The 27,070-nt window shown below is 36.8% G+C and overlaps 2 protein-coding genes across 4 annotated transcripts; one reads left to right on the plus strand and one right to left on the minus strand.

The window, feature by feature from the left end:
* Nucleotides 1-13: 13 nt before the first annotated feature.
* LOC106161945 (uncharacterized) lies at nucleotides 14-16,376 on the minus strand. 2 transcript variants are annotated; one of them, XM_013539027.2, is made up of 5 exons: nucleotides 14,930-16,362; nucleotides 6,268-6,426; nucleotides 1,951-2,102; nucleotides 1,224-1,340; nucleotides 14-953 (listed from the first exon to the last, which is right to left on the minus strand). In XM_013539027.2, the coding sequence occupies exons 1-5, from the start codon at nucleotides 15,783-15,785 to the stop codon at nucleotides 819-821; spliced, it is 1,419 nt and encodes a 472-aa protein (XP_013394481.2). In that variant the 5' UTR covers nucleotides 15,786-16,362; the 3' UTR covers nucleotides 14-818. The 2 variants fall into 2 exon arrangements, with proteins under 2 accessions (XP_013394481.2, XP_086857128.1); XM_087001002.1 differs by lacking the exons at nucleotides 14-953; nucleotides 1,224-1,340 and having other exon boundaries at nucleotides 1,390-2,102; nucleotides 14,930-16,376.
* A 3,873-nt stretch (nucleotides 16,377-20,249) lies between these two features.
* On the plus strand, nucleotides 20,250-26,786 carry LOC106161912 (E3 ubiquitin-protein ligase RNF4). Of its 2 annotated transcripts, none has more exons than XM_013538990.2 (7): nucleotides 20,250-20,309; nucleotides 21,084-21,222; nucleotides 21,770-21,867; nucleotides 22,143-22,164; nucleotides 22,423-22,576; nucleotides 25,685-25,769; nucleotides 25,997-26,786. In XM_013538990.2, the coding sequence occupies exons 1-7, from the start codon at nucleotides 20,301-20,303 to the stop codon at nucleotides 26,144-26,146; spliced, it is 657 nt and encodes a 218-aa protein (XP_013394444.1). In that variant the 5' UTR covers nucleotides 20,250-20,300; the 3' UTR covers nucleotides 26,147-26,786. The 2 variants fall into 2 exon arrangements, with proteins under 2 accessions (XP_013394444.1, XP_013394453.1); XM_013538999.2 differs by having other exon boundaries at nucleotides 20,263-20,309; nucleotides 21,045-21,222.
* Nucleotides 26,787-27,070: the final 284 nt, after the last annotated feature.

Here is a 27,070-nt window from a genome sequence, read left to right on the forward strand (position 1 = left end):
TTCAAGGCGGATGTACTTTGTTGTGAGAAAATTTTATTTAAGTTCTATAAAAAACTATACATTAAAAAGCAATGGGGAAAATATATATTTGTTTAAACGGAAAATATGTACATATTTCTGCTTCAAATCTAAGTCGTCGCTCCAGTCATATATGTCATCTGGCAAAAAACAGACGCTTTTGAGGCGTGAATCACAGAAAAAAAGTGGTATTTGATTTCTTTAGATGATAGTGTGTTTAGACACAGTGAAACGCTCTTTTCTCACTGTTTATGCGCAAACCCTAAATGTTACGCGGAGTTCGCAGTGGTTGTCCCGTACCAGTGTTAAATTACTAGCAGCTTATTTACATACATAGATAAACACGAGTTGGTCTCGATACCCACCCAGCAGTTCGATTTCTCACTTTTTGACATTGCACAAAACGTGTTTTACCTGCATCGGTTTTTTTTTTTTTTTTTTTTTTTTTTTCAGAAAGCTAGGTTGTAGCTTTTGATGGCAACCTATTTGGTTGCCGTTTGATCGTTTGAAGTTTTGCTGTGGGTTTTGCTTGAACGATGATTGCTTATGTAAATTCATAATGTTCAGAAGCAGCATTGACAGTCAGGGTTATTACCATGTTTCCTTTTTTTTTTTTTTTTTTGGCAGTGAAATAGATTCAAATGTCTACGAATCACAGTGTTTACAGAGGTATTCTAACAGTGCCTTGCCTATCAGGTCAGCATTGTGAATCATCTTACGACTTATCTGTCTGTTTGATATTCTATGATTTATGAAGTAAGAAGTACCACTAATCAGAAGCCTGATATACTGAAGTCTACTCAATCGTCAACTTTCCCATCTTCCAAGCCTTTCAGCAGAAGGTCGTTGGGATGGCACGGTCCATCACGTATAGCTATGTCATCAATGGACACGTCTCCACGATATCCTTTCCGTAGGGTAGCTTCAAAAACAATCTGAAATAATATTAAAATAACTTAAGGCCCTTTGTCTCCTAAATGCAACTATTGCTTCGATATCTGCCTTCTTCCTTCCTACTGAAAATCCATTTATCTTGCTGTTCTATTATATGGCTTTTTCTAGAGTTGAAAGAATTTCATAAGGATAAAGATAAGAGTGAGGATTATTATTCATGCTGTAACTTCCGATGACTAATTGGATTTTTCTATATATCCATTTAGTTTTATTTAGAAGCAAACTTAGAGGCAGATATGCAAGAAGATTACCTGAAACCCTTCTTTTGCTACTCTTTTTGGAATAAACAATCTTGCGGTTGACCAGACGTTGCCTTGGTTACCATATGCACGCCACACAGGAGGTTCTAAGTCCAAGTTGGGTTTTCGCTGAAAGTGATCAATTATACCAAATTTGTGACGTACGTGCAAACCTTTTCTGTGTAAATTCATACAGGTACGACATATTTATTGCACTATCAATACCCCAACATTAATTCCCTTAGCTGACAGACCCGGATTATGTATTTCGGAAATCTTCTTCGTTCTTTTCTAGGTTTAGGAATTTTTATGAGTACATGTCCACAAAACCTCCCTCCAAACCTTGCTCAATCATTTGGAAGTTTTCCTGTGGAGGCGGGGATACCATCAGCGGATTAGTCAGCTCTGCTTTCATATAGGATCCGCCATATTTGATCCGCGGATCAGTAGGTCCGAGGACCATCTGTTGTGAATGCCCTCTTATTTAAAAGCTACTCTTCCTATAATAATTGAGCTGCTTGATGTTAAGTACCAATTTGCTTGCATTATTTGTTAGGACAAGAGAACAGGTGCACCTGCTTATACAAGTACTCAACTTTGAACGTAATGCTCCTTTAAAGCAGAAGGAGGTTGACAGAAGGTTGACCATCCAATCCCACCCCCTACTCACTTTTACAACCCACACCTTTTTTTGCATTGTCCCCTCCCTTGAGTCCATCCCCCACTTGCAGAAGCATACCTTTGTGTATACGTTAAGGGTGCCCATGTCTCTGCCATACATGTGGTAGTGGAACTGCACACATTGGTGGTCGTTGGCAAAATACTTTGTTGATATCATGCGAGCTTTGTCGCCTTTCACTCTACCACTGGCCTCCACGTACATGTAATGACCTGGAACATTAATACGTTATGTTAGGGATGGGGGCGTTGTTATTGCTTTTAAGCATATTTTAAAATATTAAATATTTAAATAATTTTAAACATTTGAAGCCTTCCCGCCGGGGTGAGTGCCGGCTACAGTTAATTCTTAATAAAAGTTTTGCTTTTAACGACAAGTACTTGACTTTTTTGAGGTTCACTTTCACTTAAACTCTGAGGCAACAGATGGGTGACGTCTGTAAGCCGCTTCCTACAGCTCTTTCGCCTCGCATTTTCAAGAAAGGCCTTGAAATCATCATTGAATTACATCTGGATTGAGATCAAGCTGGATTGCCATTTCAGCAGTTAATTCCAATAATTATTGGAGATGCAATTGCAAATAATAAGTTCAGGCACGTCCTTTTTTTCATCTTGGAAGGATCGGAGTTGCATTATTGATGCTGTGGTTTTTAACTAGTTTTCTCCTTTGATATGAAGTTCTTTGGGGCAGTTTTCAGTTAACTTACAGACTAAAAATACAGGCATTTTGTATGGAACTAATCATTTATTTCAGCGAAGCGCAAAATCTAATAAATCTGTACAGTATCCCTTACTCTTAGGACAGTCACTGCAAAAAAAAAAAAAAAAAAAAAAAAAAAAAAAAAAAAAAAAAAAAACGGTTGCACTTGCGTCCAGTCTTTGTGATTATTTTGCATGTGGAACTATCGTTAGTCTTACTGAAGTAGTGTTAAGGTTTTCGACCATTAAATAGCGAATGCTATTTTTAACATGAAGAATGAACGGCAAAAGCGAGTAGCAATATCTCATAAAATGGTGAACCGTATAACATAAATGAGGTCTAAAGCACCGCTACAGCCAATGGCGTAAATATGGCATGTGCTTTGAGCTATGTTAGTATCAGAGCAAAACACTTCATGTTTTTTAATTGGCAGGGCTTGCAACAATCTGAACTTCTGTCCCTTGCCTGCATGCCGACTTGAGGTAAATTAGTACATGTCAAGGTTATATTATGCCACGATTCTAAGTCAATCAGGAACCAAATGTTGGTCTCAACAGGGTTCGGATTTTTCCTTATCCACTTAGATAATGCCGAAATGAACATTTCTTCGTGTTATGAGATAATAATGTCGCACTAAAATGCATCGGCGCGAGTTTGCTGATTCAGGCTGATGACGTGACAGCAGCATTTTTGTCAAACAAAGAGTACTGCAATCCTCTTCCAGGAAATTTACTTGAAAAGCTTACTTTCAGCAGGAAAAAAGGCGAAATAATGCTTTTGTTTTCTGGAACATTGTAATAAGGGGCATATATCCCCTTAACAAAACTAAAGGATCAGAGAGGTGATACCGCCTCCAGGTATTGTACCACCTGGTGGAGCAAGCGCATTCGCCGGAAAACAAAAACAAGCTCTACAAATGCAGTAAACAACAGTTCTCAATTACAATTAATAACAAAATCATGGGAAAAAGTAAAATGTCAAATCCAAATTTGTGAAGTTCAGTTCATGGTGGGTCAAAGGTCGATTTCATTGTTCATTGTGAAGTTCAGTTCATGGTGGGTCAAAGGTCAATTTCAAGGTCACTTTTAGATTGCCAGTATATGACTTCCTAGTCAAGTTCAAAAGTAACTATGAGTGTATCTCTGCCAGTTTTGGAGATATAAGGGACAGAAAAGTTGCAAAGTTCAGTTCATGGTGAAAAGTAGGCCAAAGGCCAATTTCAAGGTCACACTTAGATTGCCAGTATATGACTTCTTATTCAAGTTCAATAGTAAGTATGGGCGTATATCTCTGCTAATTTTGGAGTTATTTTACATTTTATTTTCACCACTGAATATTGCGACGTTGTACTCTTTGATATAGCGCAACTTGTAAACCGTATGGTAAACAAAAAAACAGACACCACTTCCAGTGTTGCGCTTGACAAGCTCTGTAAAATGAAAAAAAAGAGGTCTCTAGCATTTACTGTTCCAGAATTAGAGAGTTTTCAATTTCGACGTTTAATGGCTGCTTTTCCCGTGAAAATGCACCGATTGACTCCAAAGTCACAAAGATGAAAGATGACCCAAAGGGTAACACTTGCCCATAATATTAGTTTGTATATAGTATTTCATATTAGTATGTTGTTTCTGAAAATCGGCACAAATATATATATATATATATATATATATATATATTTTTTTTTTTTTTTTGCTTTTTTGACCTTGAAGTAAAGGTCAAAGGCCAAATCCGAGGGCATATTTGGAATCTCCACATATGACTTTCAGTCGGCCGTCTATAGAAATTTTTCCTTCGGTTTGGGAGATATTTAGCATTTAATTTTGCAAATTTTGGACAAGGGTGCATTGCGACGAGTGCCATACCTAGACCCATGCAGTGGCGGATTTCTGAAGAAAAAAAACACCAATGGTCCCCTCTTGAAATTAGAATTCTGACTAGCTAAATCATTCTTGTATACAGTACCAAATGACACCGTTCGTCCTCTAAAATACCAAAATATTTCGGGGCCCTTTACCAGGCCCCGCCCCCTCCCCCCCCCCCCCCTTCAAATAATCCTGGATCCGCCCCTACCATGCACCGACAAAGCCCAAATTTTACGTGGATCGAGTTGAGATTATATTATGTGACCTTAATCCAAGAGATGGGCACGCAGGCTCTTGTAGTCTAGGAGGAGAAGCGGATGAAACGGGTCGGGACTAAAACCCTGTGGGCCGCCAGCGCCTACGCTGGTGGTACAATAATTAGGAGGGTTGGGTGGTGAATAATGCAGGGACTTTTTGCACTAAAAGTATTTATTTTAATTAAACTAATATTAAGTTAAGTACCACATTAAAGAAATGAAAAAATATCTTGCCAAATGTAGGCCTTCATTTCGTATGTAACTCCTGAAACGGTATCAGTTGAAAGGTTTGAAAATGTCTTCATTTGATCACTTCAACAGCAGAAAATTTTGACCATAACTTAAGCTTTCGAACTGTAATATATGAAAGTAAAAGTAAACAGAACATCTTTTTTCGTAAGACTGCTGCATATCGGAAACTTGGTTAGTTGTTGATTGTGAAAGCATATATTACCTTACACACTAAATGTAACCACTGCTTATTCCCTAAACCCCCTTTTACATGTAAGTAGACAAAATAAACGTTGGATTTCATAATATTGTCCACAAAAGATTTGTTATTAGATATATGATTATATGATGGAGAACACTTGCATTACAAGTAATGATGTAAATATACACGATATCAAAAGCTCGTGTTTGTGTTTTATTTTCACATAAACAACACCGTGTTGCATTTTGCAACTTGAATACTTTACAATTTCTTTGCTCTGTAAATTTAAACATCTCAAGAGCCAGTCTGTTTTTATGTTGGCACAACTGGATATAGTTACTACAACTTTACAGCTTGAATAGTTGCAAGTTGTACGAAACTACACGCGGAGTAGACCTACTGTGTAGTCCTTTGCATAGCTTCATGTGCTTTATTATGTCTGGTGGTCAAGGAAACAAATCCTTTTTTTAAATAAACAGCAGATGTAAACTAATTGTGCATTTCTGGATTTTGCTACATATATATTTAATGACGTCTGGTGGTTTCAGAAAACGCATTTATTTTGCAAATAGTACCGTTGTAAACTTCCTGCCCGTGAAGTTCTTCTGTGGTTAGCCACTGCTGTATAGATGAATAATTCCAATTGGTTTCCCAGTGAGTCGTGGCCATTTCAGTCTTCAATCTGCTTTTGAACAAAACAGGTGGGAAAAGCATCTCGTTCACCAAAGTTATGATAACAAATATGATACCCACAATGCCAGCAATTATGTTATCTCCGGATTATTTGTTTCAGCCCAAGATGAGACGGGATTTCAATTTGGGTTTCTGTTCATTTCAGTCTCTGGCTATTTAGATGTTTACACTGGGTCAATTATGTGAGCGATAATAGCTTTTCCGAAACTAATATGAGAGGTCCTGGACCTGTCCAGTCTATTTAACTGTGTTTTGCTAGAAAACTGATAAATAAAAACAAAGAAATAAGATAAATCCCAGACGTAATTACCCTCATGGTTCCGACACTAATGGTCACGGGCTGACCCATTGCACCAAGCTAGATTTCCAGTAGATAAATAATCAAGAAAAAAATAATCATAATAAAATTTAGAAAAAGACCAGTGGTAATTACCTCTGTTATTCTGGCATGTGTGGTCAAGGTCCGGTCCAGTATTGGAGGAGGGAGACGGGCCTGCATGACGTGTCCAGTTTAGAGTCACTTCAGCCGAGTTTTCGTTGGTGAATCCACATATGGACTCGTCTTCAAATCCGCAAAATTGATTTGACTTACCTATAAATATGAAAAAGTAAAGGTTAAGGTTTAGTTTAATATTTGAAATCTTTGATAAAAGAGAACCGGCGTAAATACTACTTGAATTGTATTTGTTCAAAGAACTCGCATGGATATACCAATTATCATTTTATAATATCTTTTTTTCGTGAAAGACGTTGAAAGTTCTTTATTCGTTATTCTTTGTAATAAGACTGCATATCCGTATTTAAACTAACCAGCACCTGCTCAATGTCAGAAATTCGGTGGTTAATCGTATTCTATGTCGTTAAGAAGACAGACGCAGACAGACCCGATTCACACTGGGCCTTCACATGCACAAAAATTATAACATGAATTTTCAAGCAGACTGTTAAATTAGGTTGATACGCACGAAGAGCACTTAACAAAGTCTATTAAATTGTAATTCAAATCCTCAATTGTTATTTCATTGCACATGGCTAACATCCTAGGGAATGATATCATAACTTGCTATTTTGACTGTTAGTTATAAAGGATATATTTGTATTTTTTATTTCATTTCATAAATCTTCCTTCTATTCAAATTTTTTTCTGAACAACCCAATGGCAAACACATAAAATAGCCTCGTAATTTATCATTGTAAATCAGAATGCGAATGTCTGATGTTCATTGGCAACCTGACGAATGAGACAGTTGACTTGCCAAGGCAAAAGCATGAAAAACAAGCGATCAGTCACATGTGAAAACGTCTGGCATCAAAACTAATTGACAAAGATCTAGCATGAAAACGTTTCTTTAAAATGCTCAACTGTTTGTTTTGAAAGCAACTGACAACATGAATAGGATTCTGATACTGAAATTTCATTCACCCAGTTCTTGGTTGTCTTTCCTCCTTTAGAGTGCTTTGCGATTGCTCCCTTAAAATGAATTACGACAGTGACGACAAATCTCGTAATTTAACCAAAATTTAAAGGTTCTAGTTGAGTTACAAACGTGCGCTGAAGTGAGTGCTTGATCGCCTGACATTTCAACTTATTTAGTCTTCGGAATATGTTGAGTCGGAGGTTGTGACAGTTTGTTTCCATTGGGCCATTCTACGACAACATTTACTTAAATGTTTCTAAACTATAGAGTTCGTTTCTGTTTTGGTTGACACGCAGAGAACTTTGTTTAATTTTAACTTTAAAAATATTACGCGCTAAAATAGGTCTGTCAATGCCCCCTTTATCCCGTCTTTTTACTTAGTATAAGCGATAACAAATTGCGCTACACGTTTCCAGACGATTCCACAAGAACCTTATGTTGGTAACACATGTTCACGATATTTACGATATCGCCCATACACACGCTTTATCAATGAAATATTAGACCTATAACACAATAATGAACCAATCTTTCATTATCGGTATGCCATTCAGCAGATGAGGGCAGCAGTGATGTATTTATTGACTATTTCATACGAAGTCAGTTTTTCTCCAAGTACAAAGCAGGATTTTCTATTTTCTATTTTCAAGGTGAAGCTACTTGTCCTCGTCAGGTCAGAAACCTATGTTAAACTCTTTTTTAACATATGAACTTCATTCAACGTTAAGTTAATCAAATTAACATGGTTAAATACGTGGCCTAAGATTCACACTAATTTTGATTGCCGTTAAGAACTTAAGGGAATGCGGTATACACAAATATGCCAAGGTGCAACCGTTTAGGCTAAATATTACTATTTTGATTACATGTGATCCGGAGCTGTTGAGCCGCGGCGATGTCTTTTCCGGAAACCATATATTATGTACTATGGAATTGACAGAAACGACTGAAATGTGACGAATTGGCGTCGCTTCAAACCAATTGTATGCTCAGGGAATTCTCTGCACCATTGGCAAAGTCGATTGGGTTCGCAGAGTTCATAGAATCTCCATAAAGGGAAACGTCCTCCAGACTGCATGCACATACCTTATCTTTTATAGATCCGGCAACAAAATTATAAGTACCCGAAAATAAATATTCAGAGGTAAATAATTAAGGGAATTAAAGGTCTATATGTGACGGTCGAATGAAGGAACGCTTGTAAGTTCCAGACGGTGTTCTTTTCTACAGGTATTTGCAATTTTAGCAATTTCCGTTCGCGTAAATCAAACTAGGTGTTACTGCTGTCAAGAGTAAGAAATGTTCAAAAAATGAACCTGTTCACCGATCCTACGGTGGGTGCTCGTAAAATTACTTTAAATGAGGAAATATCTTCGCGTGAAACACTGTTGCAGGTCATCCAGGTTAAGGTGCATTCTCAGCAACATAGAGATGACGAGCAGATAGCATTTAAAGAGGTCGTCCCCAAGACGGCTCTTTCACTGATGCATCCCCAATTAGCCTTGGTTTGATCCAGTTCCCACTAATTCAGAGGAAACGCCCTGTGTCTTTCGGGTGCATATGTGATCCAATCACAATGATATAAATCATCACGATTGCAAAAAATGACTGATTACATATATCAAGGAGTGGACGTGTGCTGCTCATCAACTGTGAACAAGTCAGGGAGAGGTGGCCAGCAATCGCTGTCCATGGGAAAACAGTGCCCCACTGAATGTGGCCCATTAGCTCGGATTCAGTTTCACAAAAGAACTTAAGTGAAAGTTTGGTTTAACTTTAAGACAAAATTTTTGTCTACTTTGACCCAAGATTAATCGGTAGCCGTCCAATTGAATTAGGAGCCGGGGTATGTTTTAGAAAGGGTAAGCAATGGCTAATGTTTTCAGACCGACAGTTTCTCTGCTTTAGAGGAATACACTATACATTTATCCAGGACTGAAGTGGGGCAAACTTTTCGTTCTTCAAGTTGAAATCAACTGTTGACTTATGTTCTTTTGTAAATCTGGGTCCCGGTTTATGCGAAAGCAGTGAGCTTCAGGGTTTTAAAGATTGGAGAAAGATATAGAAACATAACTGTTATCCAGCAAACAAGAGAAGGGTTTATTCTAACAAGAAAAGGGCTGGCTGAAAACTGAAAATGATACATGCTAAAATCATTGACAGCAGCTGTAAACTGCAGACACTATTGCAATAATTACACCATTTAAGATAAGATATTGTAACTGCTTTTCTCGGGGATCTGGGGTGGTACGAGGACAACAGTAGAAAGGTCTGAATCTGGAGATCCTGCGCTTCTTGATCAAGTGATGCATTCGGTATAATATACTCCTCCCTCTGCTGACATTTTGGCAGTTGCGATAATTTATGTTCTAGGCTTATCCGATAGATCAGTGTGTGTGAAAGATACGGATGATGTATTTCTTTTTATATTATATCCCAATCGGAAAGTGTACCGCCACCGTTCAATTTTATCAAACTCATAACTGAGCACGGTACACATCTGACGGTTTCCATTTTGGTAGGCAGCGCGAATGTCAAATCTATACGTTTTTTTTTCATATAATTATATTGTTTAGCTAATAAGAAATTTGAAAGACCTCCTTTAGTTCATTCTTTTATAAAATGCTTTTTTGCTGACAGAGGTGAAACATTTTGCGATGATGGATATTTCCATTCAAACGTTTCTCCTACAATTCTGTCTGTTGCTATAATTTTTTTTTCAATTTTGTGGTTTTTTAAACCAAATTTTAACTTTTTTAAATGTCAAAAACAAACGTTTCGCGTGGAGGCCGCAACAGGAATAGTGAATATCTAATAAACTAAATTACGGTCTATTCAAATCACTTTCAACACTAACATGACTTTATGCTTTTAAAAACTGTCCTAATTTTTTGCTTGTAAATATAGCAACACGCATTTCATTTTTTGACAGATAAGAATGCCGGTTTGGGTTGGTTGGGACCAAGGTCTATTACTGGACATAAAAAGACGGAACTAATTTTTTTAGTTGTGGCCACCCATTCGGGATTTCTTTTGGACATCTGCTCTGAAGATTTGATTGTTTGTAAGCAACATTGTGCTAACAGTAAAATCAACAAAATTTACTGTGAAAATTTGGCAGCCTGCCAACCTGACCCAATCATTGTGCTCTAACCAAATCTACCACATGATTATATTATGTTGTGGTCCGCTAAGGTCACATTTGAAATGCCAAAACATTGCTACTATTAGATATACACGTAGATATACACAGAAAACGATAACTTATCACAGGAGTCCATGTGTCAGACACATTTGTTGACCGTATAAAATTTGATTAAAAATTTGATCGATAGTTTTCCGATTTTGTTTCCAGGTAACAAGTTAAACAATCACAAATAGAAAACCACAAAATTGGTAAAATTCGCATGTTTTAGGGGTTAAAGTGATGTATCTCTTTGTTTTCATCCATCAGCCAACTTTATGAAATGATTTGTGTCCCAATACTAAAGGTTTCCTAAACGTTTTTACTGGCAGCTCTTGAGAAATCACTCACGCGTAACCTAGAATTGTCCATTGTGTGGACCTTGATTATTTATTGTTTGTTGAGACCACACTGCCGAGCGACTTAAAACTGTTGAAAAAAATTAGTCCAGTCGCCAATAAGCAGGTGCTGAGTAAATTCTATAAATATTTCTGTTTTAACCTCCACGAGCGAACATATTATTTACAGATATTGTTGCACTGTATTACACGATACGTGTGCCTTTACATGTAAGTTTGAAAATGTAAGATCAGCGTTACCTTTGCAAGGACATAACAAAGAGAAAAGAGTCGCTCTGTAACAACCTGCTTGTTAGGCGACAATCCAAGACGATATTTCCAATTGGAAGGCATCGATATTATAGATTGTCTTTTTATCATCTTGGGCACCTCGATAGAATTCATTTTTGCTAATATATATGAAATTCCAATAACCACTTATCAGGTGTCAAAACGGCACCTTAACTGCACCTCTTGATTGAAAACAAGTACTACCCATTTCAAAACCAGAATGTTGTCATTTTTAACTTATAATTAACATCAGCCAGATGTATTCCCCCTCCCCCCCCCCCCCCCCAAAAAAAAAAAAAAAAAAAAAAAACAGCACTATCACAAGGCAGGTGGTAGACAATACCTTCCATATTGTATTACAACTTTTCAGTTTTACGCTTTAAAGTCAAACAATATAAATTTGCCCTTATCATTTAAAATTTGAGAAAACTAAGTACATGAAAGAAAAACTGCGATGTCTACGCTAAAAAAAACAATAAATGGGGGTTTTATTTTGTCACATATTTGTGAACAAGGACCAAAATTCGTTTTCGAAGGGGTCGCAACTCCTGTAAAGCTGGGGCTTAAAAGAAGGGGTCTGGTATTCGTATCCATATACAAAATAATTCACGGGCTTGCATGTCGGAGGGTTGTGGTTAATAAGCACTTGGGAAACCATAGGAAAATTTGCTGAAACATTTTACTTGTCTGAAATTCCACCATTTGTCACTTTAAGTTTCGTCGAAATCGAATAAACTATGTTAACTATTGTTTGTTCTTCTTTATGCACAGGTGTTTACTTTATCTGTTGCACGATCGACTCGTGCTTGCCTGTCGCACAGAAAAAAATACACAACACACGTAAATATCATCATTTGGGCGGAATAGGTCAATACAAATGTGCTCCAGCAAATCATCAAGCTTGAATTCCAGTCACAAATTGTCAGCGTGTTGTTTTTCTTAAAAGTGCTTTCGGCAGATAATTGGCTGTTTTCTAGAAAGCATAACTTGTAGAGGTTAATAGAAGGGAGGTCCGGGAAAAAATTACGTCGAGTTATTTCAAGAACAGGTGTTTTGATTAGAGTTTGATGTAATGATTTCATAGTGAGATTGGACTCCACAATACGGTATTTGCATTGCCTCATATAAATCCGTGCTAGTTTGCTCTCTTTTTCAATTTTCGCCAAGGTTTAAGGTCAGAACTTCCCCACTTGAGATCAAAAGCCAGTTCTATATATGCCAGAAGATTTTAAAATCTTAAGTTAAAGGTTTGACACTGAATTACTTCACCCGACTACCTTTTGGTGAACCATAAAAATAAAGAAGCAATATTAATCATTATTTCACCACCCCTTTTATTTGTGTTTGATAAATACGATATCTCTTACGCTGACCACGACCCTGTGCTTACCCGTCCTTCTCTTCGGAGTAAACCCTAGACGAGCAGAACAAATGAGATTTTCTACGAAAACGGGGGCCTTATTGTGTAACTTTGTGTTCTTACTCATTAAAACAATAAAAAACTTCAATGAAATCCAATCGGCTATATAGCATATGAAGATGGAATACAACTAACCAACCATTGCAATATATAGCTTTTTCGTGACTCCGACTCAAAGCAGAGCAAATGGTGCATGCGGCATAAACACATGCAGGACACAGCAACATGCAGAAACGCTTTTCATGTCACAGATTATGTAAATGGTAACATCTGCAAACCTAACTAAACGCCGCTTTTGCAATCAAGAGTGTTATAGTTTGAACTAATAATTCCTGGTTGTGGCTATTTCATATTTTAGCAAAAAGAAAGGAAGATTCTTCTAAAATTTAAAACGTTATTTTTGAACAGGAAATTCAGGGTAGCTTCAAAGTTTACTTTACAAGCTTTAAACCTGATGGAGTGTTTGATAAGTGTCCGTTAGATGGCATAGTAACACAGATGTTCCCCTAATGCATTATTCTAGTTCAGGTTTTGACTAATAAAAAGTTATTAGATGACAACACTGCATCTGCAAGAAACAGTTTAGGTCCAAGAGGTTAGGAAAATATTTGCAAGTACAACAACACAGAAAGTGGTTTCTCCATGCGGCAAGGCTTTTACGTGGGCCATAAAACTGCCTAAGCGAAGTACGAATTTGAATTGAAAAACTCATTTATCTTCGTCGGGGCAGCACTTTCAGAACTTCTGCAAAGGTTGACCATTGCCACCGAGTGGACTGGAAACCGACAAAGCTATTTATTTCCACAAGACAATTAACTAAAGAAACTTCACTCATGTGGCGTATTACTGGCAATTACTTTTTGTATACGAAACAACACGTGCGGTGAGGCCAAATATTGCAAGATGTAGAAAGAATGCAGCACTTCAGTCGTCTACTTCCTTAATTTTTTTTCGCTTTGGCTTCTGTGGAAAACAATCGAAATATTAAATGTAAAACAAATGTTCGGATTGGAAACAAGTGTGATCATTACCAAATCTACGAGGAGGTTCTCTTTGATTTGAGGAATTGCGCATGTTACTTAGGATTATCGTATTTCTGAATGTATGGAGTTGTCTGTATTAGATTGTACATTCACATGCAAGGGTGAAAGGGGACTTTTTCGCGTTTCTTTCTTTGATGGAAATGACACAAATGACGGTATTACCGTGGGACGTTACACTATTTTTCCAAGTGGGTTATTGTTTTTGATTTCAGTTTTAGAAAATGAATGTGCTTTTGATGATATATTCAATACCTTGGAAGTGCAAAGTTTACGTGGAACTCGGCTACAGCATTTAACGTGTTGTTGGCGCATTGGGTTTTACGTTTCCCAGCAAGATAAATATCAGACGTCAGTTTACGAGCTAATTTCTCTGGTTTTTGATTCACGTCAGTCCCATCTGTGATGCGCAATTATACAATCTTAATAACTTATCATTACTAGATTAACTCTACCATTGATATTAAACGCTTGTTTTAATGAGAACAGTGTTCACGTGTATCATAAATACCCCTATCCACTACACGTACCAGTGCCACTCAGGGATGCCAATATACATTAACAGTTGCAACAAGCAGATACATTTATCTACAAACAGGACCCGTGACCAGTAGAACGTTACCCACTAGAAGGATAACAATCACTGTGCCACCGGTAATGTTATCCACTGGAAAGATAAAACTGTTATCCTCTAGGCAGTTATCCTGAGGATGGCAGCTGTTTTTCACCACCGGATAGAAATATTACAGCCAAAAATAAGTATTTGGTGTTCAAAAAACATTACTTTACCCACAGGACAAATTCCAAGGGAATAACGATTTCATCTAATGGATAATGTTATCTAGAGGATAGCGCTATTCAGTGTTGATGAAACTGGGCCTAGAAGGCTTGCTGTCCTAGTGCCACCAGTACCGTTAATCACTGGTCATGACTAGTAGCAACGAGCATGGGGTCTACCGCTTTCTATTCTCTAACACCGTTTATTTACAACATCTAATATCACCAATATCAACTAGCAGCCACCAGCTCCAGTATCACCATCCACACACATAGCCCACTGGCATCACTATTCACTTCTACAACCCTACGGCACCAAATTCACTTATACAGTACCACCAACTACAACTTCCCACCTGCACAGCCCGGCAGCACTTTTACCCATGGCCACAAGCAGCAGACCAGTTATTACCAGCAATACTAGTCCTCAACTTAATTCAAACAAAATTCTGACAATCTGGGTTTTTTTCATAATTTGCATCTCTGGAACTAATCTGACGATATTGTTTATTATCGTTACCAGTTTCAGTACAATTTTCACAATATATTCTCACTCGAATTAGTTCGAATTGGTACTTATGTTTGATTCTATTATTAAGTAATTTGCTTCTCTTGGTTTTTACTTACTTTGCATACAATCTGCAAGTATCATTTCCGATTTTTGATTCTTTCTCTCCAGGGCGTGGTGTCGTAGGTTCAGTTGATGATATTTGATCAAAGCATAGCGTAACTGCCTCTCTGTTTCGTTCAACATACGTTGATAGTAGAGCAACCTCTCTTGTAGGTATTCATTTTGTTTTAGAGTCTCATTAAGCCTGCTTTCAAGATCCTTTAATTGCCTCAACATTGCATCCCATTTGCTTAGTGTAGTGTTAAGTATTTTCTCTTGATCTTGGAGTTTATTTCGTAAGACTGTATTTTCTCGTTGTGTTTGGTCTAGCTTTTTCTCCGTGCGGCGTAGTTTACCATTTGTTTCCGTTAACTGGTGCTGCGTTTTGTTTAATTTCGATTTAGTGCTAAGCAAAAGCAACGATTTTTGTTTCAATAGCCATTTTGTTGTATTTAGCTCGTCTCTCAGGCTAGAAAATTCTCCATACAAATCGTTAAGAAGCGTCGTTTCTGGTCTAGCAGTTTCTGGGTCGAAAATATTATCAATCCTGTTATTTATTTCATAGTCTTTTTCATTTGGAATCAAGCTGTCTTCGTTCAAATCACTTATGAAAATTTCGTTGACTCTCTTCTCCAGTTTCCTTAACTTTTGCTCATATTTTTCTTCCAGCGATGGGATCTCACTGAACGCAACATCGTGTTGCGGTATAGCGTAATTTGACGGGGAGTCTATGGGACAGTCTTGTCCTCTTGCTAAATGAATTTTATACATGCACTGTCCATCATGAAAGCTGCACTGATGAACGATGCGCTCTACGGCTTCGTTTGAGGCAAATGTTAGCACAACAGAGAGAACTAAAATGTTCTTTGCCATTCCGCTTCACCTCCAGCGTATTGCTGTGCTTTGCTCCCTTGTGGATATAAACTATGTAGAGTTTTTGACTGATGGCTATAAAACATATGCCCTCTGAAGTAAATATGTGCGGTCTATGATACACCTCATAGCCAGTTCAGCGCTTGCGCAGTAAATACAACTAGTTTACAACGGCCAGAGCCTCAGTGATGGACGTGTTTCTTACAAAGTATCGGAATTGATATATAAAAACACTTTTGGCTTAGTATGTTGCACTTTCATTCACCATGCTAGCAACATACCATGCCCTGTCAGAGCGCTGAACCTAAAAACAAACGCTCATGTTCATTGTGGGCGGTCACTAGTTGCCTTTGATTCTTCCATCCAGGGGAAGGCCGGCAAACGGAAATAATGAAAGATGGTTCCAAGTCGTGGGAACTTATTGGTCGCAATTTTCAGACAAATGACAGCCTAATTTATGAAGATAATCTCTCCCGTTGATTGCATTCCTTTCTATGGTAAAATCACATACACTGCATCGATCCATTTATTAAGATTAACTCGAGTGTTGGTAATCTTGAGAGACAAGGGTGTTTAACCAATGCTAAATAGCTGAAGTGCAACGAAACGGGGAAAAAAGAGAGAAAGAAAAAAGTCTCCCATGCAATAGGCCTATGTTTACGACCTCTTTAGAAAAGGCTAAGAAAAATATTGACCTTTTACGATGTACGACGTCCAGTCGGGGTTTCTGGATTCTGCATTCTCCTCTGCACAGAGCACGCTTTTTGTCAACGTGTGATGACAGTCTACTAGAAATCTTTAAAACCTAGGTATCGTCACGCGGTAGGACACCTGCCGGTGTGACAGGTGTGACCAGTGTAGAGGGAACACGCCCTGTGCGTACATATATACAACAGTTCGCACGTGCATTTCAAGACTTTCTAAGCTATGAACACTGTTGCGGATCTTTTGCTTGCATTTAGTTTAAACTACACGAAAAATAAACGTAGGGCAACTGCTTCAATTGGAGCTAGTGTTGTCCAATTCCATATTGCATGGTTAAAAAAGATTACTTCGCTTGAAATCCAGACTTATTAATCAAAACCCATGTATAGGCCCTATCGTAAAGGATAAATATCCTTTTTGTGGATTCCAATTAAGACTTCCGATAAAATAACATCCAAGTATTTGCGACTCATCAAAAACATCTAATCATTTTGAGATTTCATACTCTGAATTCTTCCTACTTTAAGAGAGACCGTCCGATTCAATCAGGTTTGGAATTTGATGCGCGAAGCTGCTCCCTTTTCGCAATGAACACATGGAGGGGCCGAAAACGATTACTGTGTAAAAAGGGACGAAATTTATATTTTATGACACAAAAATAAAAAAGCTTACATTATGCAACTAGTTGCTTGAAATTTTGAAGAGTAGAGAAAAAATCTCTATTACATATCGACATATAAGGATAATTTTGCTTGGCTCTTTGCTGTTTTAGAAATCCGCTCTTCAATCAAGGCAAACGGTTTACATTCAACCTGAAATGGTTTGGTGATCCAGATGAACGCAAAAATAGCTTGAAACACGTAAGGCCGGTGCTTTAATATTTTACTCTGATAGCACGTGGTACAATAATCCCCAAAGCATGTTGAAAACAGCTCCATGTATCACTATGTCGTTCGGGTCAAGGTATATTTGAACATCAGCGCACACCCCTTTTTCTACTAATTTCTGAAAACGGATACACAAGCTAATGTAAGTTCATCATGTTTTAAAATAGCTCACTGGCAACTTTGCGGCATACTAGCTCTGTTGTTAGCACCCCATTTTTACTGTATGAGGGGGGAGGGGGGGGGGAGAGACCGTCAGTCAAACCTATTCTTTCTGTCATCGTCAAAGTTGTACTAGTGTCAAATATTTTTTCAAATGACTATTGCCGGCGTTTAATTGTCTTAAAATTACCCCGGTAGTGACTATGTAAGATTATTGAAGTCGTTCAGTTAGCATGTGTAGGCCTACATTCTATAGCCGGCTTCGTATAGCTACAGGGTTACCACTTAATATGGAATATTATGTTTTGGCGAATAAATTTTCTACAAAATTTTTAATTTCTCTCTAACTACTTTAAATCCAAAGCTGAGGTGTCACTCCATGTGTAGCCAGATGTGTTACCTAATTTCCACACAACTCTCGAAACAATTGATGCATGCAGTTGCATGTTCTGTGGTCAGAAATGTGAGGGGTGGTATTTTCGGCAATTTCTGCCCTTGTATAAAAACGCATGGGTTTTGTCAATCTTTGGAGCGTGTTTAGAGAAGCAACAAAGGGATCGCTCTGAAACTTGACAGGTACCTTAGTGAAGATATGGTACGACAACAAGGCAACGCAGCTTACTATAGGATTCTTGCTCTCAGAGAAAATGGCCAGAAACGGACACCCATTGCCAGGTAATTCAACATTTATCAGGAACCGTTTGTGAAGTCCTCTAAAGAAATGCTGCTACAGGGGCACCTACTCCAATACCTCGACCAGGGTGTCCGCGTATCACACCAAGAAGACAGGATCGCCTTCTCCTTAGTGGACGCCGTGCTGGTCGTACAAAGACAACCAGTGTCCTCAGAAAAGAGAGGCAGAATTTCATTCAAACGCCCGTTTTAAGGTCCCACGTGAACAAGAGATTTCTGCAAGCCGGTTATTTTGCACGAAGGCCAGTAGGGAGACCATGTTAACAGCAGGACATATACAGCGACGTCTGCAAAGGGCTGGGGACCACGTGCGTTTGCAGCCAAAACACTGGAATCATGTTGTTTTCAGTGATAAGGCCAGATATGGATTTTTTAGGGTTGATCATCGAATCCGTGTCCACCGACGTGTACGAGGGGCATAAAACAATGATTGTGTACTGCCTAGGGTGCAACCAGGGGATGGTAACGTCCCTGTTTGGGGAGCATTTCATGTCGGTGCCCAGAACCAGTTGGTTTTTCTAGGAGGCAACCTCATCCAGGATTCCTACAGAGACGTTCTACAGCAAACAATGCTTCGATTGGTAAGATTCATCTTCGGGAACAACTTTGTGTACCAAGACGACTGCGCAACCCCACATCGAGGCCGCAGAATCACTGTTTTTCTTCAAAACCAATGGGTTCAGCAACTGCCCTGGCCTGCAAACTCTCCAGATATGAACCCAATTGAAAATCTGTGGGCGGAAGTAACTCACAGAATTAATAGCTATGGTCCTCGGCCGGTAAATAGTGATGAACTGCGACAGGCAAATATCACTGCGTGGAATGATATCCCCACCCAAACTCTAAAAAACGTGTCACAGGATATGCCATGTAGGATGAGGGCGCTGCGAGCGGCTGCTGGAGGTCATACCCGCAATTACTGACTTTTCATGATTTACTGTAGTGAGTTCTTTGACTGTGTAACATATCACTGTCCGGAGGCTATCATTTTCTTTAATATCTTATCTTAAAGTTTATACTGACATCAAACTGTTGATATGGTTTTCTGGGGGTGTTCCTTTCTTTTGAATGGCATCTTATGTCAGATTTAATATTATTGACCAAAATTTCTCACAACAGAAGACTGGATGTTATTATCACTCAGTGACATACTTTTTTAAATGACTCAAGCCAAAAAAAATGTAATCAGCACTCAAAAATAACAATGATAAAAAATATTCCATATTAAGTGGTAACCCTGTATATCATCCGACATGAAAGCTACCTTCAGTAGGCCTATACGTATCTGACAACTTTTATAATTGATAAGACACATTTAGTACATCATTATCTTTGACATCAGTTAATTTCAACCACTGTTTAGATTCTAGCATTGGTTCGTTTTTTTTTTAGTAGGTCCATGCTGGAGAATAGGCGGTTAGGCCTAATGATGGGAAAAAGGGATCCTTTTCCAAATCAAGCTGGCTGGAAATGCTTGGCAGTCAAAATTAGCTCAGGGTGTTTTTCTTTAAAAAATCATCTCAGTCGTGGGGAGCATCAGATGCGGCAGGTCGGGGATGGGGGTCTTTGGTCCATCTCCTTTTTTTATATATCCTTCTACTTCGCTCTTGATATAGTAGATCGGCTTCCAGCAGCTGTCCTATCCCATCTATAATATTGCTTCAATAACCCCAGTAGACAATTGGGATCGCTTTTGTTCAATCGTTGTATTCAATATATGAAGAATCTTTTAGATTAAATGTTTTTGAAAATGTTAGGCCCTATCATGAATTCTGAACTGCACATGTTATATCGATTGCATTAGTTGTGAATTTAAGCACATTGTTGAGATTTTGTGCTTGCATTGCGATAACGTACTGTTGGCAGTAAACCTCTGTATAACAACAATAATCCGTTCTATGACTTAAAATGGTGAATTTTGTTCCAAAACAAATTTACTACTTAGAAAACATTTAAACTACTCAATTATCGGTGTATGATAAGCAAAAACAAAAAACAAAAATTACTTAATTTTGTAATGGGCCTGTCTTGGTAAAAGCTGCCACCTGAACGCAGATAATTCAGAGCCAAAATGACCTCGGTAAGTGAATGAAATAAAACAATCTTGGTTGTGTTTATCAAGTTTTCCCAAGCCTAGCGTACATTATTTCACTGTTTTCAAAGAAGCACTGTATTCTGCTATGGTGTTTAGTAAAAAGTTATATATAAGGCTAACCTCCAACATACGGCTTCAACTCATCATCAGACCTTGACAGTCACAAATATTAGCCTATATTCAGTATTTAGATGAGATTAAAGTCGAATAACGTCACTTGCACAATGCTGCTGAATGCTTTACGACTGTAGTCAAGTTTGTAGTGTTACGACAAATTTAAAGAATCAAAATGCATCACGTGTTGTTATGGAATTTCTCCTGACTTGACGATGTGATACAGCTTTTGAATGAAAGAAATGAGAGACATGTAATCAAGTGTAAACAGTGCTCACATCCTAACTTCAAGGTTGCTGCATATTACAAACTCTCTGTGCTGTACTATACTTGCTACAGATAAAACCTCATGACAAAGTCGATGCAAAACCCAAGTGCCAGACTCATCTGGCATACAGCATCAACTTATAAAGTAAAAGTCATGACCTGCTTTTAACAATTGGACAATAACTTCAAAAGGGTGAAATCCCAATTCCCAACTGCATTGAGTTAGATAGGTTACACTGGCATTTTGTCTCTCTAACACACAGTACTTTCATGAAAATATTTGTATGGAGTAATTACATATCTTATATTATCTTTTTTCATCCCTTATGTGCCCATAAGATAAGACCGCCTGACTGACTCAGTTTCTGTACTATTCAGATGTTGAATAGGAGACGCACAAGACGGGGGACGAGACAAGCTCGTAGACAATTACAAACTGCAGAAGATGATGGCATTCTTGGAGAAGAAAGGAGAGAAGAACCAGAACCCATAAATTTGAATTTATATGACAACGAAGGTAATTTTGAAGTTGATTTAGGTGATGTGATTGATTGAGGGAGCTCCTTCTCATCTTTTTGTTGGCCAGAATCGGCCATTACTGTTCACTCATTGTTATTTATTATGAAGATAATGATAATGATGATATTGCACAATACATCAGCCGTTACTATAATTGATATGCAAAATCAGAAAAAAACAAACTGAAAAATTGGTAAAGCAAAATAAAACAAAAATGGCATTTACTTAAAAGTCATGGATCCATTTGAAACAAATTTAATTTCCTTGTGCAGCTGACTCATAATATGATTTTAAGTATGCAAATAGCATTGATTAAAAATCTGTTATTTGTGAAGCAAGACCTTTTTTATTGATCAGTATTTGGCATTCTTTCATTCATTCTTTCATTTCTTTAATTATTTTATCATACATAAAATATTTTGATATGAATCAGATGCAACTTTTAGTGTTAAGTATTGAATATTATTTAAGGGATACTGTATCTTTATTAGTTAGCCACATTAGTAGTTTGCCATTGCTAGTGTTCTCCCATTGCTGCTTTGTAGGTATATCTGGATGCATAGATCTTACTAATGAAGATGATGACCAGGATGAAGTGGTAGATCTCACAGTCAATTCAAGTGTTAATGACAGCCCAGTAGTGGTGAGTATCAGAAAAGTGAAAAATGACCAGACATTCTATATTCATAATTGCAAGTATTAACAGTATGGCAGGAAACACTTCATACATGTTGACATCTTTTACACTAGTTTTTCTCTTGGGTTTTGCCTTTTATTATCACAGAAAAATAAATCCCTTAAGGACTTCTCTAAAACTCTTAATTTTAGTTCAGAAAATTCGCCCACCCACTCTTGTTCCTTATAAATAGATAGAGTAGGATTGTTAGAGATCATAAATTTTATCTTTTCCTTCTTCAGGTGTTAGAGTCACAAGGTCAAGGTATGTTACCACTGGCAGTTTATTTGTTCATTAGATCTGTATTTAACTATTACTATTGAAAAGACACAAATAGAAATAATCTTACTGTAACAGTAGTAGTTTTGCTAAGATGTGTTTTTTGCAATATTTTCTGTGGAAAATGCTTTTTATCGTGTTTCATTTATTTTGTAGTTATATTTCTTACATAACAGTGGGTACTAATTAAACTGGCAAGATTGAGATTGTGACGAATTACATATATATTTCATCCATGTGAAGGTTCTACATCAAGAAGAAGAAGACGTCGGAGGCCTAGACTACGCTACACTCTTAATACTTTGAATGCAAGGAACACTGAAGTTTTGAGCTCAGATGATGAGATAGAAGAGTTGCCATCAGTGTCATTTCACATTCCAGAGTCAGATCCTGAAAGGTTGGTAAAGTTAAAAGTAGGGAAAGAATGTGTGCATGTCCACGGTAGTGGGTAACAACAGTAGGACACGGGCATCAATGTTTCAACATGGTGCTGATCTAGTGAGCACGCTTTCCACTTGGATTCATAGTATTTTGCTTTATATTCATAAATTTTGAAAAATTTTACATTAAACACATATAAATATCAGGAAGAGTCAATTACCTTCACAGAGTTGGGAAAGTATGCTGCGACCCTGAATGGAAGATCATGCGGTGTTTGAGTGTCATTTTTGGCTAAGAGTTAAAAATTTTAAATACAAAGCAATGTCTGGAAACACAAAATTGTTTGTTATAATAAGAGAAAACCATCCCCTTTCATATGAAAGCACTCCCATTGTAATCCAACACATAGGAATATTTTGATAGACTTTCAAAGATGATAACCCTTTGTTGTTACCCAGTACTGTGGACTTGGACATATGGTTATTGGAAAATTTCTTGATCTTTGATGCACTACTCTTTTGGGTAAATAACTGTGTAAGAAGCCAGCTTTGAAATAATTCTGTGCTGTCATATCTTCTTTTCTCTGTTATAATATTTTCAGAGATTGACATTTTTAATCTTTAGAAAACTAGAAACTGTCTTTAATTAGTATCTTTAAGCATTGAACAGCATGAGTACTAATAGTTTGATGTGCAACCCAATTTATTTTTATGTACAGACACAGATGTGTCTGTACATATTGCCATCACCTGCGTCTGTCGTCGCCGATGCCGATGGCGATGGCGATGCCGATGCCGTGCACTTTCCTTGTAAACACGATAAGTGGAGGGCAGTTTTACTTTTTGGCTTTATATTTACAGAGCTGGTGAATATTCATAAAACGCAGGTCAAGTTCGAAAATCAGCATGATCGGGCCATTATTATAGAAGTTATGCTGTTTTTTCACTTTTCAGCATGTTTTTCACATTTCCTCAGATTCAATTCTTAGGCATGTTAACAGTCTCATTATTAAACTAATAAGATACGTAAAAGTTTTTGTTTGACATTTCCTGCATCTTTACAACATTGTTAGTTGATTTTGTAAAAATGATGGTAAACTTGTTATCGTGTATTGTGTAATAAAGTTTCAAAAATGGAAATAAACTCATATCATTGCATTTTGTCAGATTCAATCATTCACTATGTTCAGAATCTCAGAATGGAAGAAATTGGACATTTAACACTGCTTTATTGATATTTTTCCCATCTCATCAATTTTCTTAGTTGATCATATAAAAATGGCAGTAAACTGTTAATTTTGTTTTATGTTAAAAATTGTTAAAAATGGGGAAAAAAACATTTCAGAACAGTGCTGTCTTATTTACATTTTGGCATTTTCAAGTTGTGACTTTGAAGTTCCATGGGCCTGAAGACCTTTGCTAGTCACATTTTCTGAATATCCATGATACTAATATTTTATTATTAAAAATTGATGGTCATTATGCTGTTAAACATTATGTAATATTGCATCAAAATTTGAAAAAAACCTATTTTGGGCACTGCTCCCATGATGACCATTTAAGAAAAACCATGTCACTTACTGTTCTCAAACAGTACAGTAAATATATATATAGATGTGTCTGTACATATTGCCATCACCTGCATCTGTCGTCGCCGTCATCGCCAGCGCCGACGCCGTGCACTTTCATTGTAAACACGATAAGTGGAAGGCAGTTTTACTTTTTGGCTTTATATTTACAGAGCTGATGAATATTCATAAAACACAGGTCAAGTTCGAAAATCAGCATGATCGGGCCATTATTGTAGAAGTTATGCTTTTTTTTCACTTTTCAGCATATATGCAACCCTGTAAACACATATTAAGGAAAACCGATAGGCCTGTTGTCATGAAACTCACAGGAGTAATCAATCTTACTACAACGCAGGTCAAGTTCGAAAATCGGCATGATCGGGCCACTATTTTAGTAGTTATGCTGTTTTTTCACTTTTTAGCATATATGCAACACTGTAAACACAATATAAGAAAAACAGATAGACCAATTGTCATTAAACTCACAGGAGTGGTCAATCTTACTAAAATGCAGGTTGAGTTTGAAAATGAGTATAATCGGGCCATTGTTTTAGAAGTCATGCTGTTTTTTCACATTTCCTCAAATTCAATTCTTAGGCATGTTAACAGTCTTATTATTTAATTAATAAGACACATAAAAGTATTTGTTTGACATTTCCTGCATCTTTACAACAGTGTTAGTTGATTATGTAGAAATGATGGTAAACTTGTTATCGTGTATTGTGTAATAAAGTGTCAAAAATGGAAAAAAACTCATATCAGTCAGATTCAATCATTTACTATGTTCAGAATGTCAGAATGGAGGAAATTGGACATTTGACACAGTTCTATTGATATTTGTCCCATCTCATCAATTTTCTTAGTTGATCATATAAAAATGGCAGTAAACTGTTTATTTCATTTTATATTAAAAAGTGTTAAAAATGGAAATAAACCCATTTCAGAATAGTGCTGTCTAGTTTTTATTTTGGCATATTCAAGGTGTCACTTTGAAGTTCCATGGGCATGAAGACCTTTGCTAGTCACATTTTCTGAAAATCCATGATACCTTTATTTTATTATTAAAAATTGATTGTCATTATGCTGTTAACCATTATGTAATATTGCATCAGAATAGAAGAACACACGATTTTGGGTGCTGCTGCCATGAAAACCATTATGGGAAAACCATGTTTCTTATGATTGCCAAACTTTCAAAAAAGAAATACAGGACTAAAATGCAGCCTGAGTTGGAAAAGCAGTCTAATTGACTTCTTTTTCTGGAAGTTATACATTTTCAGAGTGTGAACTTGAACTCCTATGGGGCTGAAGCCTTATGCTTGTTACACATTTTACTTACATTGGAATTACCTGTTGAGCATAATTAAAATTTGATGTTGAATTTGCAGTTTAACATAATATACTTTTGCATCAGAATTGACAGTACCCTATTTTGTTTTTTCCTGCTTTTTGTCTGTACATTTGACAGCTTTGCTGCCTTGTTTGTTAAAGGACATTGGACCTGTTATAACCACCATTTTATTTGATCTATATATATTATGACATGTATTTCAGATTTGGAATGGGTGATGCAGAAAGTATAACATCCCCAAAAAGATCAGCAGTGTCTTGTCCCATATGTATGGACAATGAAATGCAGGTAATACAACTTTTCTGATATCATACTGCATTTGCTAATGGACAATTACGTGAAATATATGATTTTATGATGCAATTACTTACAGGTTCACACATGTGGTTTAGAACACATTCTTTGTTCCATTGTATATTCTGATTAAATGCTGCCTAATGTAGGATATTTCAGCATCATATTTTATGCACTTGATTATTGAAATTCTTAAAAGTAACCACTGTTTTGTTTTTCAGATAAAAGCCAGTGGTCGTCAGCTTCAGTCTACAGTCTGTGGTCATATATTTTGCAATGTTTGTATCAGATGCTCCATTCAAACCAGTAAAAAGTGCCCAACATGTAGAAAGAAACTTAACAATAGAAGTGTCCATCCCATATTTATATAGCACAATTATAAGAGGAAAGGCTTCAATTCTGATGTAAAGAGAGGAGTTTCTCCTTACTATTGAGTCCAGTTCAACTTGCAACATGGAACTTTCACTGCATTGAATTTTATAATTTTCATTTGTTATCTCTTTTTATTTAAAAATAACATTTACACTTATACTGTTTTCTGGGGGAATTGCAAAATTGAAAAAGAGAGAATATCCAGCTATTGAATAAAATTGTGAAATTCTCATGAATTATTTTCTTGCGCAAATTGCTATATATATAGATGTCAGTACAATTTATTTTACATTGTTAAGCAATTAATATATTTTGTATAACAGCTAGTGATTATTATTTATAAAGGCACATAAGGAAAAATCACAAATTGTATCTTCTCACTTAGTTTTTAATTATAAACTTAAATTTTTCAACTAATGCTTCATGTGTATGCCAATGTCAAAATGAAGGCATTTTTAAAAAGGAACCTGCACCAAGGTTTTTTTTTTTTTTTTTTTTTGTACTTAGTCTAGATTTTAAATGCTGGGAGAAGGAATTAAAAATTAACAAAATGGAAATGCAGCTTAAGTGCCTTTATAGATACTAATATTAGCATCAAAGAATACAGTACCAAATGTCTGAATAAAGTGATGATTGGAATATTTTGTCTATTGTTTTCATTCTAAGGACTGATTTTGACATTTTGATTACTTATACTTTGAATGTTTGGCAACAGAAAAGTTTTTAAAGAGTAGTGCAAAGTCTAGACAAAACTGCAATAATTTTTCACTGATAAGAAAGATTTTAAAAGAGGTTAAGTCGGTGTCATTTTTGGACTTACAATAGAAAATATAGTTTCATAGCAGCAATGAGTCTCCAGGATAAAATGTGTTTGCTGTTCTAATTTTTAACATTTTAAACATCTAGCGCATTATATCCCAATT

The sequence above is a fragment of the Lingula anatina genome, chromosome 1 (genome assembly GCF_051362555.1).
Source record: "Lingula anatina isolate TDL-2025a chromosome 1, LinAna3.0, whole genome shotgun sequence".
Lineage (NCBI taxonomy): Eukaryota > Metazoa > Brachiopoda > Lingulata > Lingulida > Lingulidae > Lingula > Lingula anatina.

What these genes read in the sequence shown, in the direction of transcription:
- LOC106161945 (XM_087001002.1), bottom strand. Translation starts at nt 15,785, where the DNA reads ATGGCAAAGAACATTTTAGTTCTCTCTGTTGTGCTAACATTTGCCTCA. An exon ending in ACTTGCAGATTGTATGCAAA is followed by an intron (nt 6,427 to 14,929) that starts GTAAGTAAAAAC and finishes TCATATTTATAG; the next exon opens with GTAAGTCAAATCAATTTTGC. An exon ending in CACATGCCAGAATAACAGAG is followed by an intron (nt 2,103 to 6,267) that starts GTAATTACCACT and finishes TTAATGTTCCAG; the next exon opens with GTCATTACATGTACGTGGAG.
- LOC106161912 (XM_013538990.2), top strand. An exon ending in GAATTTATATGACAACGAAG is followed by an intron (nt 21,223 to 21,769) that starts GTAATTTTGAAG and finishes GCTGCTTTGTAG; the next exon opens with GTATATCTGGATGCATAGAT. An exon ending in GTATGGACAATGAAATGCAG is followed by an intron (nt 25,770 to 25,996) that starts GTAATACAACTT and finishes TTTGTTTTTCAG; the next exon opens with ATAAAAGCCAGTGGTCGTCA.